The following is a 23,127-nucleotide window of genomic DNA, read 5'->3' as shown; positions in this document are numbered from 1 at the left end:
ACATGCAGGGCGTTTTAAAGCTTAACTGTACCCATAGTAAACCATTTCTCCAACAGTCACTTTGACATATTTAAACTCAGAAGATGTGTATGCTGAGGTTGTTTTGAATAGCAAATAAAATAGCTATTTTTGCGTTGTAGACATAACGACCCTTGTTCTTATGGGGTCCATTGTAAATTAGTCCGAGTTTCTCTAAAACAAACCATATTATATCAAAACCCTCTCAATGACTTCGTGAACATGTCGACTGAATTATACGGAAATGTCTGAAAAATGGGTGGAATTCTCCTTTAAATGCACGAGGTCAAGCTGTGTCCCTAATATAAGTCTATGCTGAATGTAATGTACTAATATAACAGGTTATCTGTGAAGAACCTAAACTGTGTGAGCTCTGGTATTGTGTTTTACGTCATTTGACTGTTCAGATATGGTAACCTGTCCGTGGCCAGTCTTCTCTGAGGCCATGTGTTGTGTTTTGGGGGTCTGAGGCGGCGTCACACAGCGCCCATCATAATGTCTCACACTTTCTAACAACTAGCCATTTCCCAGCAGTGAGGGAGGGAAACGAGCCGGCGCTCTCAGTAGCCTCTCACGGGTCTCCTTCCCCCAAAGTCTGAGCGCCACAAAGCACCGAAAAACACGCGAAAATGAAGGAAAGACTCGGTTTAAAACAGTATGTCAGGTTTTTCTCACCGTCGACGACCACATGAAGAACACGCTTCGCTTGGTTTTCGCCACGAGCCCACCGGAGAGCAGAGCCGGAGAGAGGAGTGAGGAGTGAGGAGTCTGCCCTGCACGGCTGTCTGAACTATCACAGACTTTTATCTGCGGAGGGGACATCTTCACTTTCTTCACGCCTCGTATCTTGGGATAAACCATAGAAGAGGACGCGATGCGGGGAAGACGGCAGGATTTTCCGCCGAGCTAACTGTGCTAATTTGGGATTATCGGTGCGGCTCTGCTCGATTTCGCCTGTGAGCTTTAATTCAGTCCCGGTCTCATACAGCACCTTCCTGAGGAGCCCCATGCATTTCAAAGGGTCAGTATGGTTTAATGTTTTAATATTACAGCTTTTATACAGCCCACAGCTCCAGTCTGTCAGTAGAAATGTTTAATAACGTTGTTATTTCATACGGAGTGAAGCTGTTGGCTCGCCGTCTTGTTGCTGCTGAACCTCCGAACATTTTAACCCTCTGCATTTTCCTGCAAAGATCCGTTTAGCTTTGTTTCCTAGAGCACGTTTAAGATTAGGATACCTTTCATAATGAGTTAGTATCTGCTTTAAACGTCTCTCTATGTCACTAATACGTCCTTTTTCCTGTGAGGGAAACTAGTTTAATTGCACTTTAGATTTCAGTCTATCAGATAAAATCAATCTGACAGAAAGAACCCAAACAGCCCAGACTCACCAGTTATTGACTCTAATTACTAAAATAGATGATGTGACTGTGATATGTTTTTGTCGTCTTTCTATACTGTAAACTGGCTATGCGTTTTCAGTTTTTAATTTACTGTCTGCGGGGCGACCACATCAGATATTTACGATGGCGGGGATGATAATGTCTATTAACCGAGCTCGGCTGATTTAGCCCGGCCACAGTAATATTACCATCTACAGTTTGGTCTCTGTGAGGCTGCAGGCCATGTGCTGATCTGTCTCTGTTTAAAGTGTTTTACGCCTCTGGAATGGTAAAACGGGGTCAGCAGTGGGCAGCATAAATTAATAAAAAGTTGTGTTAATCCTCACGGGGCCATGTGCATAAGACAACTTGCCTCCTCCATCACTCTCTCCCACAGTACAAGCGCCATCTATTGGACGGTTAAAAATGTGATGTAAAAATATGGTTCATGTTGGGTTTTTTGTGGAAAACCTCTTCAGGGTTCACTGAGCAGATCAATGCTTCTGTTAAAGGCTTATTACAAACTATAATTAGTCACTGATTATCCAGCATTTTGACTTTGTATGCAGTTGTTTCTCATCATGTCTGATTATTTTTGACAAATGTGACAGGCCAATGTTTGGATTTGATTCTGAACGTGTTCTCACACTGTTCACATAAATGGGATTTATCAGGACCCTGTTTAGCCAGGAGAGCTGAGTGGATAAACTTTAGAATAAAAAAAGCCCTTATATTCCAAACAGTGCTAAGTTTTTAACCAGACACCCATAATGTTATAACACATATATGACAGAGGTATTATAACTGATACTTTGGCTGTTGTCTGCAGTGTGTACATGTAAACATTTGAAACCTATGACAGTCAAATACACAAGACAAAACAAACTGCAGCAAATCAAATAAGGACTCACTCATGAGCGCTGAACCTGATAACCTCTGTCTCCATTTCATGAAATGGGGTCCTGTGTTACATTTTATAGCGGTGTATTTGTGATTCATTTATGTGGTTATTCTCTGTGTACTTGGATGTAATCAGGGAGTTAAGAGTACATTTAATGACACACTGGGTGCTGTTAATATTATTCCTTTTAACTATGATGATGGGGTGATGGATTGATTGACAGGTTGGTCAATGGTGAGATAACACTGACTCTTCTTTTCAAGCCTTTTGGTTACCTGTTTAAAGTTTCTTCTCAAGTGGAGCACAGTTAATTATTATGTGGCCTAATATGCCTAAACTGTCTGGATAACTGAGTGGTTCCTAATTCCCTGATAAGATTACAGACAGGGATGGGCAAAACGGCAAAAACAGAACATAACATCACGATGCTTCAAGACATTTTGATGATGGATTATGTGCATCACAGTATTTCATTTTCCAAGGTTTGATAAGTCAGGATAAAAAAGACAAAAGATACTATCAAAAACTATGAATACACTGAAATTGGTCTAACGATCTATACACTGTATGGCACTTAATCCAAGTAAACAGGACTGATTATGATTTCTTTGTGATGAAACACACTTCTACAGTGAAGTACCGACAATATTCATGATATGACTAGAAGAACATATTGTGATATGTTGTGACACAAGTAATCATGATCACAATAAATATTGTCATACTGCCCACCCCTTGCTTACTTACAGGTCTGTTAAGCCAGAGGAGAAATGTGTCAACAAAGGAAGCACATGTATCAGTAAAAAAAAGAAGGCACACATGAGCTTTGCAAGGCTGATGTCTGTGTTAAGCCTTTGAGACACTGGTTGTAACCATACCAGTCCAAAGAAGAAAGCGGTGTGGTTTGACGAGTCATTTTAACTCTACCTTTGAACAGGTAGTTTGGTGAAAGCCAGAGGAAGCCGTCAACCCACACCTTGTTGTTTGCCCATTTGTAAACATAATGGTTTATTGGGTTCTTCTTGACTAATGGTCCTACTACTCAAAACCTGTGTGACAACATTTTACAAAGCACTGGAGGCAAAGGGCTGCACTGATATATTGTTTCATTTGTGCGTGTTAGCCTGCCCTGTGTATAATTATGGTCAGATGCAGCAGAGAGCAGGCAGAATGGCAGCCCTGTGGGATGTATAGTGCTTTGTTTCATTTCTGTATATCTCAGAGTACTAGTCGTACTTTACATACACACACACACACACACATATATATATGTGTGTGTGTGTGTGTGTGTGTGTGTGCCTGCTCAGACCTTCAGATGCAAAGATATTCATGTCTATATCTTGTTAGCTTCACATTGACATCATACTTTCTTATTCTTTATTCTGTTCATTTTATTTATTTATTTTTTGTTCCTTAGTTAAATATTGTCAACAGTCAGTGTGCTCATCTGGTCTGTTCAGTATGTTCCATGCCATACTTTGTCACCAAGAGTCCTTGTATGTGTATCATACTTGGCAAAATAAAGTGATTTTGATTCTGGTTATGATAAGGAAGGATTCATCAGGTTTCGGCTGACACTACAAATAATCAAATAATACTGGGCCTATACATAAAAAAATGGTGTTTTCTCTGGAAATAAATGCTTACTGCCCAAATAAATAGCTTTTTAAATATAATTACCTCCTTCTAAACTTTTGCAGAGTACTGTACACTGTAAGAAAGAATTGTAGGCAAAACTAAACAGGTTTTTAAGTCTAAGTGACATAATTATTCCCTATTTATTCCCATAACAAATAGAACATGTTAATTAATCATGTCTAGACCACTGCTGTCTGCATGATCAGCAGCCTTTCCCACCACCAGCTCAGGGTGAAGCAGTGAAGCAGCTACATTTGAAAAAGCAGGGTCGTCATTTGAGACTGCTGAGAGCAGGAGGGGGAGCGGTGGCCGCTCATTGGCTCTGCTCGCGCTGTAGGCTGCGCCGCTGACTCCGCCGCGCTGGAGAGCGTCCGCTCTTCACAACGCGCTCAGGAATTCAGCAGCAGCGCGAGGAGACGTGAGCAGCGGCGCTCGAGCCTGAACTCGGCTAAAACCCTTAAACGGAGTCATGATTTCGGAGCACAGGCTTTCTTCAGCAGCAGCAGCGAGCCAAAACTCTGGAGTCAGCCGCCTAACCAGCCTTTGTTCCCCTCGCTGTTTCTGAGCAGGGAGAGGAGAGCAGCGCTGTCCCGTGCTGGATGGATGGTTATGGGGAAAGGAGCGCGAGCCTCGGCGCTGGAAGTCGCCAAGATCCTCTTCGTGTTTCTCTCCTTCTGTCCAGACGGTGAGTGAGTGACTTCTCCGCCTTTACACACTCATAGCGGGCTGGGCTGTCTTTTCTGAGAACTTTCACACAACTGTTAACTAACTAAAGCTGGCTACAGCGGGCGGCTATGAGCGGGGCTTCGTGTTGTGTGTGCGGTGGGTTTTGTGTTTTAAAGACGGTTTAATGCGGTCCGGTTAGCAACAGCGCGGCCTTAACTAACAACAGGTCAGCACTTCATAACTGCGCTGTGTTCTGCACATGTCGAACTAACTTCGGTCCGTACCTCACAGTCGGCCCTGTGTGTGAAACAGCTTCTCCCGAAAGTCTTCCGGCGCAGATTTCAGTTTTCTTAGCGGGCTTAAATAACACCAACCAGCCGAACGACATCTTAGCGTCGCTGTACGAGAGGGAAATTCAAAACGCAACGTTTACCTGAATGTTAATTTAGCCGTGGCCTTAGTAGACGAGGACACAAAACATGGGATATTTAAACAACCTTAAAAGTGCCAAACGGGGGGCTAGCAGAAATGAAATCGTGTAAATAACACTTTAAAAGCTTTACCGTGGTCTCGGTGTCTCTCCGGGCCTAGTTTTGAAGTGTTTCTGCCGACTGTTGTGTTAGTTCGCCGCTCCAGCATTCCTCCAGAGGCGAAGTGCTGTTTTGTTTGGGGGAGGGGGAAGCAGACCACTCTCCATCACACTCTTCTGCTGCATACTTAACTTTTTACTAACCCGTTAGATTATCAGTCCGTTTAACTGGGTTTGGTTAAAACGGGCTGATTTGTAGATTTAGTTCGGAGGCAAACACGCGCTGAGTGGGTTTAGGTCTGAAAGCAGAGCAGAGGGCCAGTCCTGCATGTTTAATCTGGTTTCACACCTTATCACGTTGTCTGTCATGTTAGTTAACGCCAAACAAAAGGCTTTCACACCAGCGATAGTCGTGACGTTTGAGATGAGTTTATTGCTGTATATCAGATAGGTGATAAATACCCTTTGTTTCCTAGAAGGTGGGAGGTGTGTGAGTGCGGGGGTGTTAGATATTTTTTTAAAAAAAGTCCCTCTGCGCTAATAAAAAAAACTTAAATGCTTTTGAAAATCTTTCACTGTTGTTTTCATACAGCACACATTATAGTAAAACCTATAGGGTCATGTAGAGAGCCCAGAAAATGCTTATATTTAGCACTTGTGGTCTTCATCCAGGCTATAGTTTTAATTAAATACCATAGCAAAGGGAAACTTTTCCCCTTATTATTCCCTTTCTTTTCCCAAAAACTCTACCACGTCTCATACAACAGGTAGTCTACCCTTGTGGCAGCCCCTGTAATCCAATCTGTGTTTGAAATTGCATTTGCCTTTGATTACAGCCCTTTTCTGCAGTGGACAGGTGGCTATCTTATATCCAGTTTGACCTGTGGAATGGTGAGAGCTCCTCTCTGTTCCGCCCTCTGGTCCTGGAGCCAGTTTCTCTCCAGAGATCCTGTTTCTTTAAGGGAGCCGTCGTTACCCCCCCCCCCGGCCTGCACGCCTGATGAAACTCTACCTAATCCCTTTACACAGGGCTAATTTATGACTCTGCTGGTCTCCTCTCAATGGCAAATTACATTGTCTTCATTCAAAGCCCTAAGACCACCCCTTCCACACACCCCCACAGACACTCACTCTCTCTCACACACACACACATCCAAACCTCTGCCCCCTTCCGTTAACGCCAGCAGTGAATTCTTTGAGAGGTGCATTTGTCCTCCGCTTCTAAGGGGGAGGTGACTGACACCCACTGTGTTTTTACTCACAAAGCCCCCCCATAAATCTGCTTAGCAATGCAAAAGAAGGGAGATCTGGGGTGTGAATGTGTGTGAATTTGCAGTAAGATGATTAGGTCCCGTAACTGGCCAACTTATAGCGGCATGTCCGTCCTGCAAATAAGATCTGCATATTAGATTGTGAATGGAAATCCATTGTAGCATTTAGATCATTCATATCAGTCAAAATCATGGTGTTAGCTCATGCAACACTTTGTCTGTATTTGAATTCATGGTGAGGTAATGAAGTTGCAGAAGATGATTGAGGTTGCAGTTCTCTGCAGTGATGTCAGTTTAGATACTTGTTGCATTAGCTACTGCATATCAGAGTTGATATAGGGATGTTTTTCCATACTTTAGTGCTATCAGATAAAGTTTGCAGATATAAGATATTTTGCAAAACACTGCCAACTGATTGATGAATTCAAAGCAAATATTCAGCCGGCTCATATGTTTTCTTAAAACACAGACCACAATGGACTGATTTTGTGTGTAATAAAGTGCACTTACACTTGGTGGATGTTGGCAGCACTGAGAGTCTTGGAGGCACACTTTCACTGGAATGTTTGCTTTTTCATTACACTTAACTCTGCAGTTGCGTGGTGAAGCCTACAATTTGTTTGAAATCTGCACAAAACAGTAAGAGCTTTTTTGACAAGGTCAGGGCATAAATACTAACAGCATAAAGAATCTGAATAGGGAGTAAAAAGTGCAATATTTGATTGAGTTATTGTCTCAGCATTGAAAGAGAAGTAATCAACTTCAGTGTCTCCATTGAAGTAGATCAATCTTTTGAAGAGTAGAATTTATAGGAACTGTTTTATTTAAAAAAAAAAAAAAAAGATTTGCTTAATAATAGATATTGATTTCTATAACATCTTGATCAGAATCATTATTTGGAGCTTTGAAGCTACATACCATGTTTCTTTTTGTTGGCTGTTTTAATATGTGGACCAGGGCTTCGTAATGATTTCATACTGTGCTGTATTTGAAACCGCCTGAAGTCACTGTTGCTACAGACCTGACTGTTTTACTTATGTAAAAATGTATCTGTGCATCTTGATGCCTGAATTTAAAGGTAGTAATTCAGTTGCATTAATTTTGGAATGTTAGAATTGTTTTTTCATTCATTTTTTTTTTTTGACCAATTCATTTTTGATCAAAATAAAAGAATTGAGCTGTTTTTAAATGTAAAAAAAGCTAGGTGTGTTGTTTTTACTCCAGTCCCCATTACTAAGTAGTTCCTTCCATAACATTTTTTAAAAATAATTCTGAATCATACCAAAAAACAATCAGCATGCTTTCATGCAGCACAGTGTTACACACAGCTTTTGCTAGATTTTTGCAGTGAGCCGGTTAATAGCTTGGTCCAGATCAAACCGAATCCAGTCATGGTGGAATTTTAAGATGCACTGAATAGTTACCTAAAAGATCATAATCAAATAGTTCTGAGGTCAGACATTTACACACTTAGTGCTGTCTGGATGTTCATGTTCATTCCGTCTCTCCCACAGTCACGCTGCAGTGCAAGATTCTGAAGTGTAACTCAGAGTTCTGGGCATCCACCCCAAGCTCCGGCCCCAAGGAGGAGTTCTGCACAGCACTGCGCGCCTACAGCAGCTGTGTCCGCCGCACAGCCCGCACCTGCCGGGGCGACCTGGCCTACCACTCTGCCCAGCATGGCATTGAGGACCTCATGACCCAGCACAACTGCTCTAAGGAAGGCCCCACGGCCTCACCCCGTGCCCGTACGCCTCCGCCCCTGGCCCCACCCCTACCACCACAAACTGACGCCCATGTGCCCTCAGATGGCCCCGAGGTGTGCCACTATGAGCGTAGCCTTCCACGCCACTCCGCACCACCCAACTACACACACTGTGGGTTCTTCGGAGACCCACACCTGCGCACCTTCAACGATGACTTCCAGACATGCAAAGTGGAGGGCGCATGGCCGCTCATCCACAACAAGTACCTGTCTGTGCAGGTCACCAACACACCAGTACTGCCCGGCTCTGCAGCCACCGCCACTAGCAAGGTGAGTGTAATACATATGTTGCAGAATGGATGTCCTACATTTGTTTTCCAATTTAACTTAAAAATGCAGAAAGTGCAGGGATTTCTTTGTTTACTTCAAGAAGTCATCTGCAAATGACATATACAGTCTACTGTGGTTTACTGTGTGACATACTGTTATCTATAAAAATAGATACAAGTATGTTACACATGTTGAGCATTTTTTAGTTTTCAAAAAGAGGACACAGAAAATAGTCAATTTTTTCCCCCAAACTACTGCTTTAAAATGTGTCTTTATTTCTTGTTGCTTTTTTGCAGTAGATTCTCCAGTGTATTTTTAAATATAAAAAAAAATAAAACTATGACAGCAAAACTAGGAAACAGATTGTGATTGTACCTAAATCTCATTAGGCACCTTTTGGGGACCTTTTCTAATCTCTGTGCCCTCAAGCAGTACAATGTTACACATAGTTGCTGCTGTACTTCAGCAGTGAGCCAGTTAATAGTATGAATGTGGCTTAGTCCGAAGAGCAGACAGGGTTTATGCGTGCAGAGTCTGGATAGTATTTGGATCTGTTCCCCAGCAGATGAAGCCGTGATAAACACAACAGTTGATGAGCTCTCGATAAGGCCTTTTTTTAATAGAAGGGAATGCCAACAGCAAAAGAGCAGTAATAATTCAGAATGTTACCAGGCTCCAGTCCTCTTGTTTCTTTCTTCTAGCTTTTTTCAGTCTGCCAAGACCAGTGTTACTATATCTGTGACAGTCCTCACCATTGTTTGCATGTGCATTAAGGGCCTTGTTGTTTCAACTAAGTGCTCAGTCCATGCAGGAAACTGCAGATATTTTCTCCGCATTAGCTAGCCCCCATACCTCATAAATTATCATTGTTTTGCTTTACGGTACATTGGATGGGGGCGTGGAGCCGCCTTGGAGTTGGCCAGCTGTAGGGCCTTGAGGTGAAAGCGCAGAACCAGGAGTCTACGTGCGTTGTTGCTGATGGCTAATTCATTTATGTTGCATGCCTCCCACCTCTAGCCACTGCAGCTGGAACTGTGCGACTGCTGACCATGTTGCTCTTGAGTTGTCCCTTGTATGACTTGTTGTATTAGCAGGAGGGCAGGAAGGGGAAGCATAAGAGAACTTTTTGGCTGGGGCCACATTTAGAAACAGACCAATTTTCCATCATCAAGATCCGCTAATGATGCACCATTAAGTAGATTGACCACAGCTCTTTTTTTAGGCGGGGGGGAGGGGGATAATGATATTTTTGTTAAGTTGTGCTCTGGAAACAAATGGCAGGTTAGGAGGCTGCTCAGCCCTTGACAAAAGGGAAAACAAGATTGTGGGCAGATGCCACCTGTGCAAACAAAGATCGTGCTGTTTGTTGATAGGCCCCTTTTGCTTCAAACAACTTCCTGCTGCACTGTGGACAACAGGCCTGGGCTGCAGGCTTGTCGTTTGCCCTGACTAGGGTGATTGCAGGATGATTTGTTTGTTACTCTCACCCCGCCCCCCCCCCACACTGTGCTCCTCTCACAGAAATACACGCACAGCAACACAAACAGGATCGGCAGTCCTGAGGTCACATGGTGACAACAGCCTGCTGGCCCTCCTAATGAAAGCAACGCTAAGCAGAGCCAGAGTCAGGAGCAGCCCTCCCTAATTAGCCCCAGTGCAGGCTGGGCACTCTCTGGCCTGGCGCGAGTCCACTCCCTGGAGCCGAGTCTAGGGTTCACAGGCCGGCCCCCAGCGCCATGAATGGATCGCCTTTGTGTCTGCACACTGAGGCCTGCTGTAACACAGACTGGGAGCTGTGTTTCTCCCGAGTGCGTTTACATTGGGCCTCCCCCTCCGCATGTCCAGCAGCAGCTGAAATGTTACATTACAGAGAGGGCTGGGGGACTGCGACAAGCTGGTGGTTTAATATGAGCCAAAGCACAAAGACAAGCCTCTGTTACAACCAGGCTCCCATCTCTCACCTTATGCAATAGGGCATTAAAAGAAACGTTTCCAAAGTGTCGCTTTGGCTCAGGCTATAGATAGTTTGGATTTAATGCGTTTAATTCATTTTAAGCGTTGAAAAGGTTGCAGAGAAACAAGACGTCTAATTTAAAGGCTTTTACTGGTGCTCTGTTCTGTGCAACACCCGCACTATGTATGTGTAACTGTTTTGGAATATATTTGCATGCATATGCTGTATGGTCACACAGTGCGAGTCATCTTATTAGATTTGCATTTACCTTGTTCCCCTTCTTCTTGAGCACCATGTTGTTCCACTGCTTTTTTGTATTGTTATAAGAACAACTGCAACTGTTTTATGTTTGTCTTTGGTTATATGTTTACTTGGTTATTTCCTTTATTGAATTAATGTTCTGAAACATGCATGTTTTTACAAGTAACTAAATCTAATTTGTTCTTCACTACTACTTTAAATGATCTGCTCAAACCTTCTCTGTTTGTCTTTGCATTGCAGCTTACAATTATCTTCAAGAACTTCCAGGAGTGCGTGGATCAGAAGATGTATCATGCGGAGACAGATGAGCTTCCTGCAGCATTTGCTGACGGCTCAAAGAATGGTGGTGACCGGCATGGGGCCAACACTCTTCGTGTGGTGGAGAAGGTTCCTGGCCAGCACGTTGAGATCCAGGCGCGCTACATTGGCACCACCATCGTGGTCCGGCAAGTGGGCCGTTATCTAACGTTTGCGGTGCGGATGCCCGAGGAGGTGGTAAACTCTGTGGAGGACCAGGAGAATCAGGACCTTTACTTGTGCTTGCACGGTTGCCCTGCCAACCAGCGCATCGACTTCAGGACCTTCCGGGCACGGGCTGCCGAGAGCCACAGCTCAGCAAGAGCAAAACCTGAGAGTCCTTCCCATGGCTTCACTTATCAGTCAGCCATGGCCAAGTGCAAAGAGCGCCTCCCTGTGGAGGACCTGTACTTCCAGTCCTGCGTCTTTGACCTGCTGTCTTCCGGGGACATCAACTTCACCCTGGCTGCCTACTATGCTTTCGAGGATGTTAAAATGCTGCACTCCAACAAGGAGAAGCACCACCTCTTCGAAAGGGATACTGGCATGTTTAACGCAGCCCCCAGGGGATCTAACTTTGGCTTGTTGATTCTCTTTAACCTTGTCGCCATATCTTTGTGGACTGAGTTGTGCTACTTGTGTCTGTAGTTTTCCGTGTGGGTGTCTTTTTGTTGTCTCGTGATGGTTGTTGGAAAGCTTTGTGTTTGTGGAAACACGGCTTTCTCCATTGTCGCGTCCAGAGGCTGAACCTGAGGGCTTTCAGTCTTGTGTGTCATCACACCCACCCTAGCCATGGACTCATCTGTGTGTTGTCATTGAATGGACATCCGTTGAGCCAGAGCAGGAGCAGTTCTGGATCCGTCACAGAGTTCATCCTGCAGGTTTCAGGACTGCTCCATGACTTAGGGAGGCAGTGGTGAGAGACTCCTGGGCTTCTGGAGGCTCAGAGTGGGATTAAAATCCGCCAGCTCCCCCTCCCTACCCACCTCTTGTTCCCACCGAAGCAAGATGCTGCTGGGGGTGGAGGGGGGATGATCCCCTTGCAGAAAGAAGATTGGGCGTTGAAGTTGTTCTCCAGCTGTCCAGTGCCAAGAAGGGAGGCCTAGTATGTGTCTTCTGGAACAGGACTATGAGACATGACAGGAGCTTTTATTAACCTCTGTTGAAGAAGGAAGATCTGCAGGAGCTTCTTGTCTTTGATGAGGTTCCAGCTTTGGAAAAAGTGCAAGCTTTTTCTGGAAGACACCCCCAGCCAAAGCCGTGTCATATCAGTGAGTCGCGTTGACTATGTCGGGATTAATGAGCCATAACGGCAGGTCTTTCTTGTAAAGTGTGTGTGTATCATGCGAGTGTGGTGGTGAAATGTTCTGTGTGTTTGTGTGTGTTTTTGCGAGCTGTAGGACAGAAATATTTCCGAATGTCTTTATATTGCACCCAGGGTCCTAATTTGGTGGTCCATGGGTCAGAAAGCCGATCTTTCTGCCTGCCAAGAGCTGTCTCCTGCATGAATTGGCAGGCAGGTTGGAAAAAAATTCCCATTTCACTGTTTCTGTGTCAGTCATAGTCCAACAGATTTTAAACACACCCACATTGCTTAGGCATTACAATCCTGAGAATATTTCTAACATTTTCTGGTGTTACATTGGCTGTCTAAGTTCATTTGGACTCTGTTTGATTTCGCCTATGAATGCAGCCCAGAATTAATTTGAGGGCACATAGCGAACAAGTATCTCAACGAATGTGTTTACTGAGTAAATGCCATTGTTTAGATGGGAAAGCTCGTAGTCCAAGCCATACGACTGGCGCAGGACTAGACGGACTTGTGTTGAGCACATGTACTTTGGAGGGAAAAATAAAATCCAGTCAGTTGGCAACTCAGCAGCCATGAACACGTAGCAGAGGTGGAGATGCTGAGCCAAGAGGCTGACTTTTGGCGAAAGAGATGGGACCCGCAACCCCCCCACAGGCTGATCCATCAGTCATCTTGACTGCTTCTTAAAGAATAAAGCCTCGCTCTCCATTTCAAAAGGGGTGTCGACGTGGCTGTGCTGTAGGGCCCATTTGACTCGCAAACTCTCAGTAGATCTGTGAATTTATGGTGGCGGCCTTTTGCCAAAGAACGAGCCCCAGTGCCAGTGATTTCCCCGAACAGCTGAATTCTCCCCTGCCTCCCTCTTGGGACGTTTGTGGTTCGCTCAAATATTTGGATTCAAACCAGACGGCCTGGTTGTGTATAATACTGGAAGGTGCTGCTAAAGTAGAATGGGGTGGACGGACTTTTCCTGTGCAGAGAGGCACCGAGACGTATGCCATGCATTTCTTGAGATGGTTAAGGGTTTAAGAGAGGAGTATCCTTTCACCTGCCGCTAGGCTTTTTATAGACGAACAAAAGAAGCATGCACAAATGCACACAGACACTGTTTGTTTTTTTTTGTTGTTGTTGTTTTGGTGGGTCCCAGTTTTTTGTGCCATTTCTCAATAGACAAAGGTTTTTTTTTTTTATCTGGCAGAGATGTGGACAGTAGAGTAAGTAATAGCACCGGGAGGCCTGCTGTATTATGGTTATTTATAACATTCTGAACCACAAGTCTTGCGCTTGGTAGAATTATCGTAGTGAGTAATTCTTAAGATACCAGGAATTCAAAGGCTCTGTTTGCAAAAGCTTTTTTCTTTCTGACCTCTGAAGTCCAGACATGTCCACCATCTTTATAATATATCCCATGACACAGCTAACAACTGTTGAATGTGTTCCTTAACAGTGTTCCATAAGGTTTTTGAGTTCAAAGTGGAAAAAAATTAAGTGTATTTAAACAGATGGAATTGTTTGAGACATAGTTTCTTCCTAGTAATTTATTTCTACACTGTAAAGCTCTACAGGCCTTAACTACTGCTTTGGAAGCCTGTGCTGGTGCAGTTTGTTCACAACTTTAAAAGAAATTCTCAAACAAAACAGCAAGAGGAAAAAAAAAAAGACTCTTTTCAAATCTTGTGTTTGTGTGCTTAGTGTTGTCAGTTCTCTATAGCTCTAACTGTGTAATGTGAGTTGTACATAAGTTTGTGAGGTGTTCATTTGGCAAAGTGTTTGTGTTGAATTTTCAAGATCTTACTTCTCTTTTTGGTTGTGAGTGGAATCAACGAATGTTACCTTTTAATAAAGGGATATTGTGTACATGAATACCTCAAACACCACAAACATTAGTAGCAGTTCTCTAAAACCTGATTGTGCTAAACCTAAATGCATATGGTAATTCAGTATGACATGAAATAAGCAGTTGTGTGGTGTTTGTGTTCATTACAAAAGCACTTTATGTTTTTTATGCTCTTCTAGCTCTTACTTGGTTGAACTTGATTGTGAATAGAAGATTATCACACTTGTAATGTTAGAGGACAAAATGAGTGAATGAAACATTGAAACATATTGATGTTTAACAGGAGAAGCCAGACAGATCAAACTGGTTTTGTATGTAGGATTCAAAATGGTGCCACACACCACCTGTATATAATGTAAATTATTTATTGAACAAAAAAATAAAAACGTCTTGTTGAATTGTTTTGGATATGTGCTTCCTGAACTGTTTTAATGTGGTTTAATGGTCGTTTGCCATATGTAAGTAGTGTTCTCTCTCATCTGAGTTTGTCTAAGGCTGCCTCCTGCTGGTTTTACCGCCACACTACATTATTTCTAGCTTGACGCTAATTACTCTAACTTTAAATGGGAATTGCCCTGTTCTTTTTTCTCCTCCATAAATAATAGTAAAGTAATAATATTCAGGGTGGTTTGATGTGAAAGTCCTGCATTTTCAGAATTGTCCACAGTGGCTGTGATAGAAATGCCCGAAGTTAGAGTTATTACATTAACAGCTTTGTGGCCTGATGCCCAAGATGTTGCTTTGAGAAAGTTTTGGCCTAAAAATATTTTCAAAACTCCTTCACGGCAGAGAGGTACCAATGCAGATTGTTATGAGGCAAAGTAGTACCCAAAGAAAAACTCAAAATTTCCACTATTTTACCACCATCAATATTACAAATACAAATCAGAAGACACGTTTAGCTTCACTAGTCGTTCTGAATGGTAAATAAATTGGCTATATTTACGTTGTAGACATCGCAACCACTGGTTCACTAGCATTGTAAATAAATCCGAGTTCGTAAGTTTCTCCACAAAACAACATTTTTACATCAAACCATTTTGAATGTTTACAATTCAATACATTAGAAACATTGAAAATTCGGTTTCAAATGTTTTCACTACTGCGTGGCTGTGTTAGACTCCACATTGACATAAAACAGCACTGACAGGAACTGCATGATGTAGGAAAGTTTAATACATATAGGTCTATAAACAGTATGTACAGCATAGTTCATCTGAACAGTGGCTTCTTTTTTCACAAATATAAATTACTTTAATTGGCTTGTCTCGAAGAATGAACACAGGTCCGTGAAGTGCAGGCTAGAGCCGCAGAATGAGGGAGAGGCTGTGACTCCTCCTAACACAACTCAGTTCCTCTGAAGAAGAGGAACAACGGTCCTCCCTCCCAGCACGGCCCGCCATATTGTTCCCCGCTCATCGGCAACTCTTCACCTCAACGTCCATCACAACACCACAGCCTAATACTGCACAGTCTCCGTCTTTAAAGACCACGAAAAATGCCACCGGAGATTCCTTAGACACAAGAATAAGGCACAGATGGAGGGAAACAAACAAAAAAGAAAAGAAAAGAAAAGAGAACCCGAACAATATTATGCACCAGCACTCCAGTCTCTGTCTTTTTGGCATTGGAACTGGTGAACCAAAAATAGCTTGACGTTCCCGCTCCCTTCTGTTCCAGCACTCTCAGCGCCAGCATTTCCATTTAAAGGTCAAACATATCCAACATTTCAGCACACTCATACTAAGGAAAAAATATTAATAAGGAATATTGTCCATTGTTTTATTCTGTGAGCGGCTGGAGATGCGTAGAGTCCAATACTTGTAGTGCAATACAAAAATCCGCCATTAGCCATCATTAGCCTACACTCACTGAAATGACGGAGACATTATGATGGAAATTTCAGCTTAAAACTATAGAAAAATATAGCTTTTGGGCTTTAGTTAGCTAGTGTTCTGACCACAAGGTCTGTACTGACCTGGAATTTGTGTCCAGCCTTAATTTCACAGACTGGATTACATAGCCTAGCAGTAGGCTAATTCAGTCAACTGTGCTGTCCATTGCTGCGAATGTCGTACTTTCGTACTAATGAAAGATTTCGTAAGTTCCAAAACAGGCATACATGTACATGTAGTTACAACTTCTAACAACCATTTTTCCTATCAGCTTGATACAAGGGCAGGTGCAAATTAATCCAAGATTAACCCAAGACATGATCAAAACATCTCAAAAAAATGAAAGATGAATTAAAATCTAAAGGTGCGGTGATTTAGTCCCCCCCCCCATAAAGGCTACGTTCATGGAATAATCCTTTATTCTGCACAAAACAAACCAACAAAAAAAGAAAATGAAATAAACATCAAAGTAACGTTTGCTTTGGGAATACTCCTTTTCTACTAATGACTTTCCAAAAGGCCAAATACGTGAGGCACTTTCACGCTTCAAACTCGGTCATACTTCAAAGGCTTTAGTAAGTTAATTCACATAATAGTCCATAGGACTAACTGAGCTTTTGCCGTTCATTTTCCTCGGTTCAAGCTTCCTGACCGCACCTGTCCTTTACATCCAGGATTGAGCTCAGGACACACTGGCAGAGCTCTACATTGGATCTTCATTTTCTAGCAGTAGGAGGGGATTTGTTGGTGGCTGGTAAATACAGCCCAGTTTTGCCCATAAGGGCCAGAAGAAAGGTGTCCTCCCTGCAGTGTCCACTGAGCAGCGTGGACCGTCCCTGCTTGGAGCGCTCACCTGAATCACGTCTTCCTGTTGTTCCAGTTGAGATCTGTCCCGGGTTTCTGCTCCGTGGTCCTCTCGAGGGGCGAGAGGGACTCGAGTGGGGATTTCTGTGCTTGAGGGGAGCGAGGGTCTATAACAGGAGGGGGCTTGTCTGGGTGAAATGGCCGGTAGTGGTCAGGCCCCATTGGGTGGTTCCCAGGGACGCCCCTGTGATCAGGCATCCTCCTGAAGTCCTGAGAATATCCTCCCCCTCCTCCACCTCCTCCTCCACCGCCCTGGTGGTAGTTCGGTGAGCGGTACTCGTCCGATCGCCTCCTCTTGGGGTCCGGATGTCTGAAGAGAAAATTAAAAGAAGTTACAATAACCTATACAAAATATTTAGTTCATTAAAGGGGAAACACCAGCCTCAGTTCCTGTTTACCTATATTTAATAAAGTATATGCAAAAAAATGTTTTGTCAATAACAGAAGACCTTTCTGTATGATTTGCTTCACAAGCACATCTGCTCAAAACATCTAAATGTACTGTTGTGGCAATATCCCCTCTTTCAGTAAAGAGAACCACCTCAACTCCTACAGGTTACTGTTAAATATTAAATTCACTGACACATAAGGACTTTCTTAGATACGCCTTTTCATTAGATGTTTAATTATTAATACTAAAGCAAAAGACTGAATTGTTAAACCTTCATATGTAATGACACTGTAAACCAAGTCAAATATCGCATGATTTAGCATTCATTTTTATTTCATTACCTATCATAATAGTCACGATGACCCCGATGGTCACGGTCATTGCCATACTGGTCGTAGGGGCGTTTGCGGGGAGAGCCACTATTCCGGTAGCCTCCAGGGTTGCGGTACGAGTCCCCATGTGGCCGTCGGTCACCATAGTGATGGTCCTTGTACCTGTGAGGGTCGTAAGGGTGATGGCGGTCACCTTGCCAGGACTGGTTGCTGTTACCAGGGTAGTTGTATTTACGATCCCTCTGCCATTCTCCCCGATCTGTAGATCAAGACACAAAACTGTTATGTACCGTAACAATGCCACCACTAACACCGCCACTAACAGAAATGCTGCCTTACTCAAACGTCTTGAGGACCAAGAAAACCATTTCAGTCTCATAGTTTTTGATGCTTCATAAAAGCAGACACAGTGGGTGTGTCTCAAAACCTGGTGAGCTCTCTACATTATACGTCACAATATGCGCGCTCCTGACAATAAGGGTGTCCCAATTCTTAGATATCTCTGATATGCTGCCTACTGAGGTATCTCATTTTGGCCGAATATCAAGAGAGCATCGGATGTTTACTCAGCTGCTGAGGCAATCCCGCGATGCAGCGCAGCGCAACTTTTGTTTGAAGATGGCGGGCAGAAGCGCTTCGCCGAGCAGCGCCGTCATCTTCAAATGTAAGTTATTCTGATTTTCTGTTTATTTATCTGTTTTCTAGTGATAAAAGTGCTCAAATAGCCTATACTTTCCGCGTTTGACCACAACTATTGTCTATTTTGCTGTTTCATTCAGAGCAAATACAAGTAAAATCACTATATAAACTGCCAGAGCAGATCCATGTTGGCTAAATGTGATTCTGACGGCTGAGGTAAGTAAACGCCGGTCTCGTGCAGTGGGCGGGAACAAGCAGCGACATCACTGCTGTCTAACTAGAGCGTCTCATTTATTTATCTTATAAGGACAGATGACGGTTGGAACGCTGCCTACTTAGACAGCTGCCTATGTAGATTGCCAGAGTCAGGTGTTTCTATTTGTTTTCCCCTTACTTTTCTATGTTAGTATGATTTAATAGTGGTTCCCACCGCTACACCAAAATATGCAGGACAGGGGTACACCAGCAAGACCACTGATTTAAAAGCATTCTTTCTGCAGACCAAACTGTAGCCATGCTTACACTACTTCAGTATACTTGTATTAATATAAGTTCTTTCTCTCACCATCGTTAGGGAAGTGTCTCTTATTGGACTGGTTGTAGGGCTCACGGTGGTGGGAGTGAGAGGGCGGTCCGGTGGGGTGGTTCTGAGGTGGATGGGGCTTAGTTGGAGGCTGAGTCCCGGTGGAGTCACGACTCGATCCAGACGGTTCAGGCCGGAAAGGCTTCTTCCTGGTGGGGTCATCTTTCTTCTTTTGCTCTTTCTGAAAGCAATGTGCATGGAGCGCATGAGCAGGACAGGACGAGATTCGAAAGAAAAACGTCTTGTCTTCACCTGGGCTAAAGATAAGTTTACCTCTTCCTCCTGGGATCGTTTCTTCTGAGCCATTTTATACAGCTTGTGCAGTTTCCTGGCTCCAAACTCAGTGAACTTGGACACAAAGATCCAGAGATTTCTATATGGAAAAAGAAAAAAATTAAAGGATAGAGTATTTTAACAGAAGAAACTGAGCTACAAGAGCATAGTGGAATAAAATCCTATCAGAAATAAGATATGGATATATTTATAGCACAAAGATGGTTAGTTTGACTTCGACACCCTCTCTCTACAGTTCTGAATAATCATAACACCACAAAACTTTCAGAGCCCTGGAAACTCAGTGCATGTTTGTATGCGAGACCTGCGCCAAGTCTTGACATGCTCCGGGTCGCTGTAGGCTTTAAGGCACTCAGTGATGCGGTCTCCAATCTTCAGCAGGCAGGCTCTAGTGTGCTGCAGCTGCTCCTGCACTGACAGGCCTTCATCTGGCTTATCCAGCTGCTTCAGAGCCTTCTTCACCGGCCTCATCCTCTCTTTACACTGAATGCACACAAAAACAGGCATGCAGACATTGAAGTTATGTATGAGGCTTCAAACTAGGGCTGTACAATGTTTTGTTTGTCAATCATTATCGCCATACTGGCCTTTGCAATAAAGATACTACTGGCCGCAGTATGAAAATTAGCCCTCAAACAGAGAACAATGATTTTAATTTTGTGCCCTGAATATCTCTAAGTTCTGAATATCTGATATTTCTGATGTTTGAACGGTGTTTTGATCAATCAAGCCATTTGTGTGATAAAACAAAGGTTCCTTTCTTACTAAAAACAGTGCATGCTGATCTTAAGTCACATTTCGGTTTCACTAATGTGTTTCAGTATGTAGCAGCAGAGTCAAAATATGTTATATGGTGCACCCAAACTTCAGACCACCATTTGTAAACCTTTTTCAAATCACAAAAAAGGGGTAAATTAAGACTACAAACATGCAGGCATTGTGTACAGATATTAACATACTGTCTGCAATACTTGCAAATAATGTTAGCATGTACTACGCATTAGGGACTCACAATGATAGCAGAATTATATTGGTGTCAGCAGATATTTGCTTTTAAAAAATCTATCCTTGTTAACAAAACATTGTATCTCTAAAACTGTAACTTTACAGGAGAAGAAAAAAAAAAGAACTTATAATGGAAGTTCATGTAGCAAGATTTTTTTCCAAGTAATTTTGAACCATTTCTATTGATCCATTTATCATGAAATGTTAACACTAACGCAAATAACTAGTTTTAAATTATGCAATAAAGTAGAGCAATAAAAAAAGGTTTTGCTTGACAGTGTTGATATACTGGTTTCAGACAGACGTTTAGATTCTACCAATATTGCACACCAATATTTGATGATGTATTTGTTGTATTCAGGAAGAGCAGAAAGTTTAGGAGAAGTTGGGCGACAGCACCAAAATGTCTGCATTTTTCCATCTCACTGCATTTGTTACAGAAAGAATTGTTATATTGTTCTATAATCGTAATTCATGTCCCAATTTCTACATTTAATTTATCTCTATGTATCGGCATATCCATCATCATGCACATAACAAGTACTGGATATTGGCATCTGCCCAGAATTTTCATATCAGTGCATCCCTACTAGGGGGGCAGTGCTGCCCTTACCAGACCAAAATGCACAGAAAATGAGGATGAAATGTAGAAGTGGCAAACAATTTTTAACCATAGGAAAAGTTTCACGCTACACTGTAGCAGAAAGAGGAGTAAAACAGAAGACAGGACATTCTGGAGAAACACTATTCATACTGTCACCAGGGGGTGGAACCAACATGACAACACTTAGTAATAATAATAATAATAATAATATTAATAATAATAATAATAATAAATAAAGAAGGTAAACAAAAAATACTTTTAATACATACTTTTAATAAATAAAGAAGACTTAATTGTGAGACATTTTATCTAATTCCGTTTTGGGTCTCATTCTAACCCCACAATATTCTTCCCTGTTCATCCAATCAGCATGTGCTTGATTTATAACACTGCAGATTCACGTCTGTACTTAAGATGTGAGGTACGCAGACTGGCACCTCTATGAACTACAATTACCCATAAATGCCTTTCTCCACATTTCTCACACAAATCTCATACATCTTTAAAGAAGACCGCAGGAGTTTACGTTTTCACTTTCTTTTGTCACAGAAAATGGAGTGTGATTTGACTAGAATTAGAAACATCAAAAAGCTTGCCAGTAAAATATGAGACAGGGAATGAAGACCACAAGAAACTCACAATGCTGAAGGTTTCCTGGTCCAGTTCATCATCTTCCTCTCCAATAGGGACAGGCTCACTGCCTGCTGTAATGTGCACCGGGCCCTGAGCCTTCTTGCCTTTGCCTGCTGGTTTGGCCTGAAAAATTCCCAAATAAATGTCAAAGAGAGCACTACGCACACACACATTCCTGCAAGGTCCACATTCCACTGTTCATTTGTTTTGTTCAGTCTACGGATTCGCAACTAATCGCAACAAACAGTAAGCCAATGAAACTTCAGGGAATGTTCTAATATAGGCACCTTATACCTACAGGACTAAACTACCTTATCTTTCTTGAGCTTGGAGCGCTTTTTGTCCTTGTCGCCCTCCTTCTCTTTCTTCTGAGCTCCCTGCTTCTCTTTGTTCTCTTTGTTGTCCTTCTTCTTCTGTTTTTTCTTTGTGGGGGATTTCTCAGCTCCGTCATCCTAGAAGAAACATACAAACAAAGGGAAACGTTCCCACAAAAATGTGAACTGACTGGTCAACAGTGTTGATGCAAGTTTTACATCAAGTTTAGCGTAAATTGCTCTGAAAACAACCACATTGTTTTAGTTTATGTTTCTGTTTTGATAGGGATTTGATACGCTGTCTGCGTAAGGGAACATACCTTCACTTCGCCTTCCTCAGATGGGATGTCAGACAGACGGGGAGAAGAGATTTCATTGGCTAGCTCATCTTTTGGGGCCTTGTTCTCCTTCTTTACTCGTGGTTTCCTCTTCTTTACCTTGGTCTGGAAGAAAGCATGCCACCGCTGAGCCAATGCCACAAACTAAACTAAGGACTGTTCACACTATGAACCATTAAAACGGTGAACATTTCAAACTGAAAGGAAAGACAAAACTACTACAGTAAACCTAAAACACTAATTGTACTAATGACTGGATAGTCTAGTGAGCTTCATACTATTAAGATTATGGTAACAATACTTTTTATTCTATTTATTCTCATTGCCCTTCCAAGAAGAAGGCTGTAACAGTGCTGGGACAATTTTCAGGCTATATGATTAAGTGCCATGCTTTATCATCAACTGACTATAAGACAACAACTTGTCACGCTCACACTGGTCTTAACGGCCAATGACTCTCTACTTACCTCCTCTCCTGCTTTGGATGCATCTTTGTTCTCCAGGTCCTTCTTCAGCATCTTCAACAAGTAGTCTGCTCTCATCTGTAACTGTTTTGCTTGTGGTTTCTTGTCAGGGTCATCTGGAAGGATCTGCATACATTAACGGGCAGTGTTAGCTCAGACATACAACTGAACCAAATTTAGAAGATCCCAACGAAAACACACCTTTTCTGAAAGCTTCAGGTCAGGATCAGTCTTGATCAGGTCCCAGTTGCCATAGCCATGCTCATAGATGCCTAGCAACAGCTGTGTATCGTCGTGGATGTCCCAGTCCACATCAAAATGAGGAATTTTCACACGACAGGTCAGCTGAAACCTAGAGAGAGAGTTGGGCAGTTAGTTGGTGTCCATCTGCAGTATTTGGTAACACATTTGTACTGAGTATAGAGACTAGATTAAGTTACTTTGCTTGCTCTAAGAGCCACAGCGTACTACATGTGACAAATGAACCCTATCAAACTGAACACCTCTGGAACGATCCATTCAGAGACTTGGTTGTGACCCCTTTAACTCGTTTTAATGCCAGTAACATGTATAGGCATGGAGAATCAGAGCTTTCTTTGTGCTGCAGAGCTTTCTTGGGTGCCAAGATGCAATTATCAAATTATTCTGGATGCATCTTTTTTATAATATG

The 23,127-nt window shown here is 42.7% G+C and overlaps 2 protein-coding genes across 4 annotated transcripts in view; one reads left to right on the top strand and one right to left on the bottom strand.

The window, feature by feature from the left end:
• The first annotated feature begins 522 nt into the window (after positions 1–522).
• On the top strand, positions 523–14,509 carry rgma (repulsive guidance molecule BMP co-receptor a). The gene is made up of 4 exons (XM_036561701.1): positions 523–1,039; positions 4,509–4,624; positions 7,920–8,440; positions 10,896–14,509. Exons 1-4 carry the CDS (start codon positions 1,026–1,028, stop codon positions 11,598–11,600), a joined length of 1,356 nt encoding a protein of 451 aa, XP_036417594.1. The 5' UTR covers positions 523–1,025; the 3' UTR covers positions 11,601–14,509.
• A 2,003-nt stretch (positions 14,510–16,512) lies between these two features.
• Positions 16,513–23,127, bottom strand: part of chd2 (chromodomain helicase DNA binding protein 2) — a 42,299-nt gene continuing 35,684 nt past the window's right edge. For all 3 annotated transcript variants that reach the window (XM_036561662.1, XM_036561665.1, XM_036561664.1), the window contains 10 exons: positions 22,659–22,809; positions 22,461–22,583; positions 21,976–22,098; positions 21,653–21,793; positions 21,348–21,464; positions 19,404–19,582; positions 19,079–19,178; positions 18,788–18,986; positions 17,593–17,842; positions 16,513–17,170 (listed from right to left, as the gene is read on the bottom strand). In XM_036561662.1, coding sequence (XP_036417555.1) covers positions 16,855–17,170; positions 17,593–17,842; positions 18,788–18,986; positions 19,079–19,178; positions 19,404–19,582; positions 21,348–21,464; positions 21,653–21,793; positions 21,976–22,098; positions 22,461–22,583; positions 22,659–22,809 — 1,699 coding nt within the window. In that variant the 3' untranslated portion in view covers positions 16,513–16,854. The remainder of the gene's footprint in view (positions 17,171–17,592; positions 17,843–18,787; positions 18,987–19,078; positions 19,179–19,403; positions 19,583–21,347; positions 21,465–21,652; positions 21,794–21,975; positions 22,099–22,460; positions 22,584–22,658; positions 22,810–23,127) is intronic.

This window comes from Colossoma macropomum, unplaced genomic scaffold (genome assembly GCF_904425465.1).
Source record: "Colossoma macropomum unplaced genomic scaffold, Colossoma_macropomum, whole genome shotgun sequence".
Taxonomy (NCBI): domain Eukaryota; kingdom Metazoa; phylum Chordata; class Actinopteri; order Characiformes; family Serrasalmidae; genus Colossoma; species Colossoma macropomum.
This window is presented reverse-complemented; position numbering and strand designations above follow the sequence as displayed.

Excerpts from the sequence above, each read along its gene's own strand:
- rgma (XM_036561701.1), top strand. Across the intron at positions 4,625-7,919 it reads TCTCTCCTTCTGTCCAGACG|TCACGCTGCAGTGCAAGATT; the intron begins GTGAGTGAGTGA and ends TCTCTCCCACAG. Across the intron at positions 8,441-10,895 it reads CAGCCACCGCCACTAGCAAG|CTTACAATTATCTTCAAGAA; the intron begins GTGAGTGTAATA and ends TTTGCATTGCAG.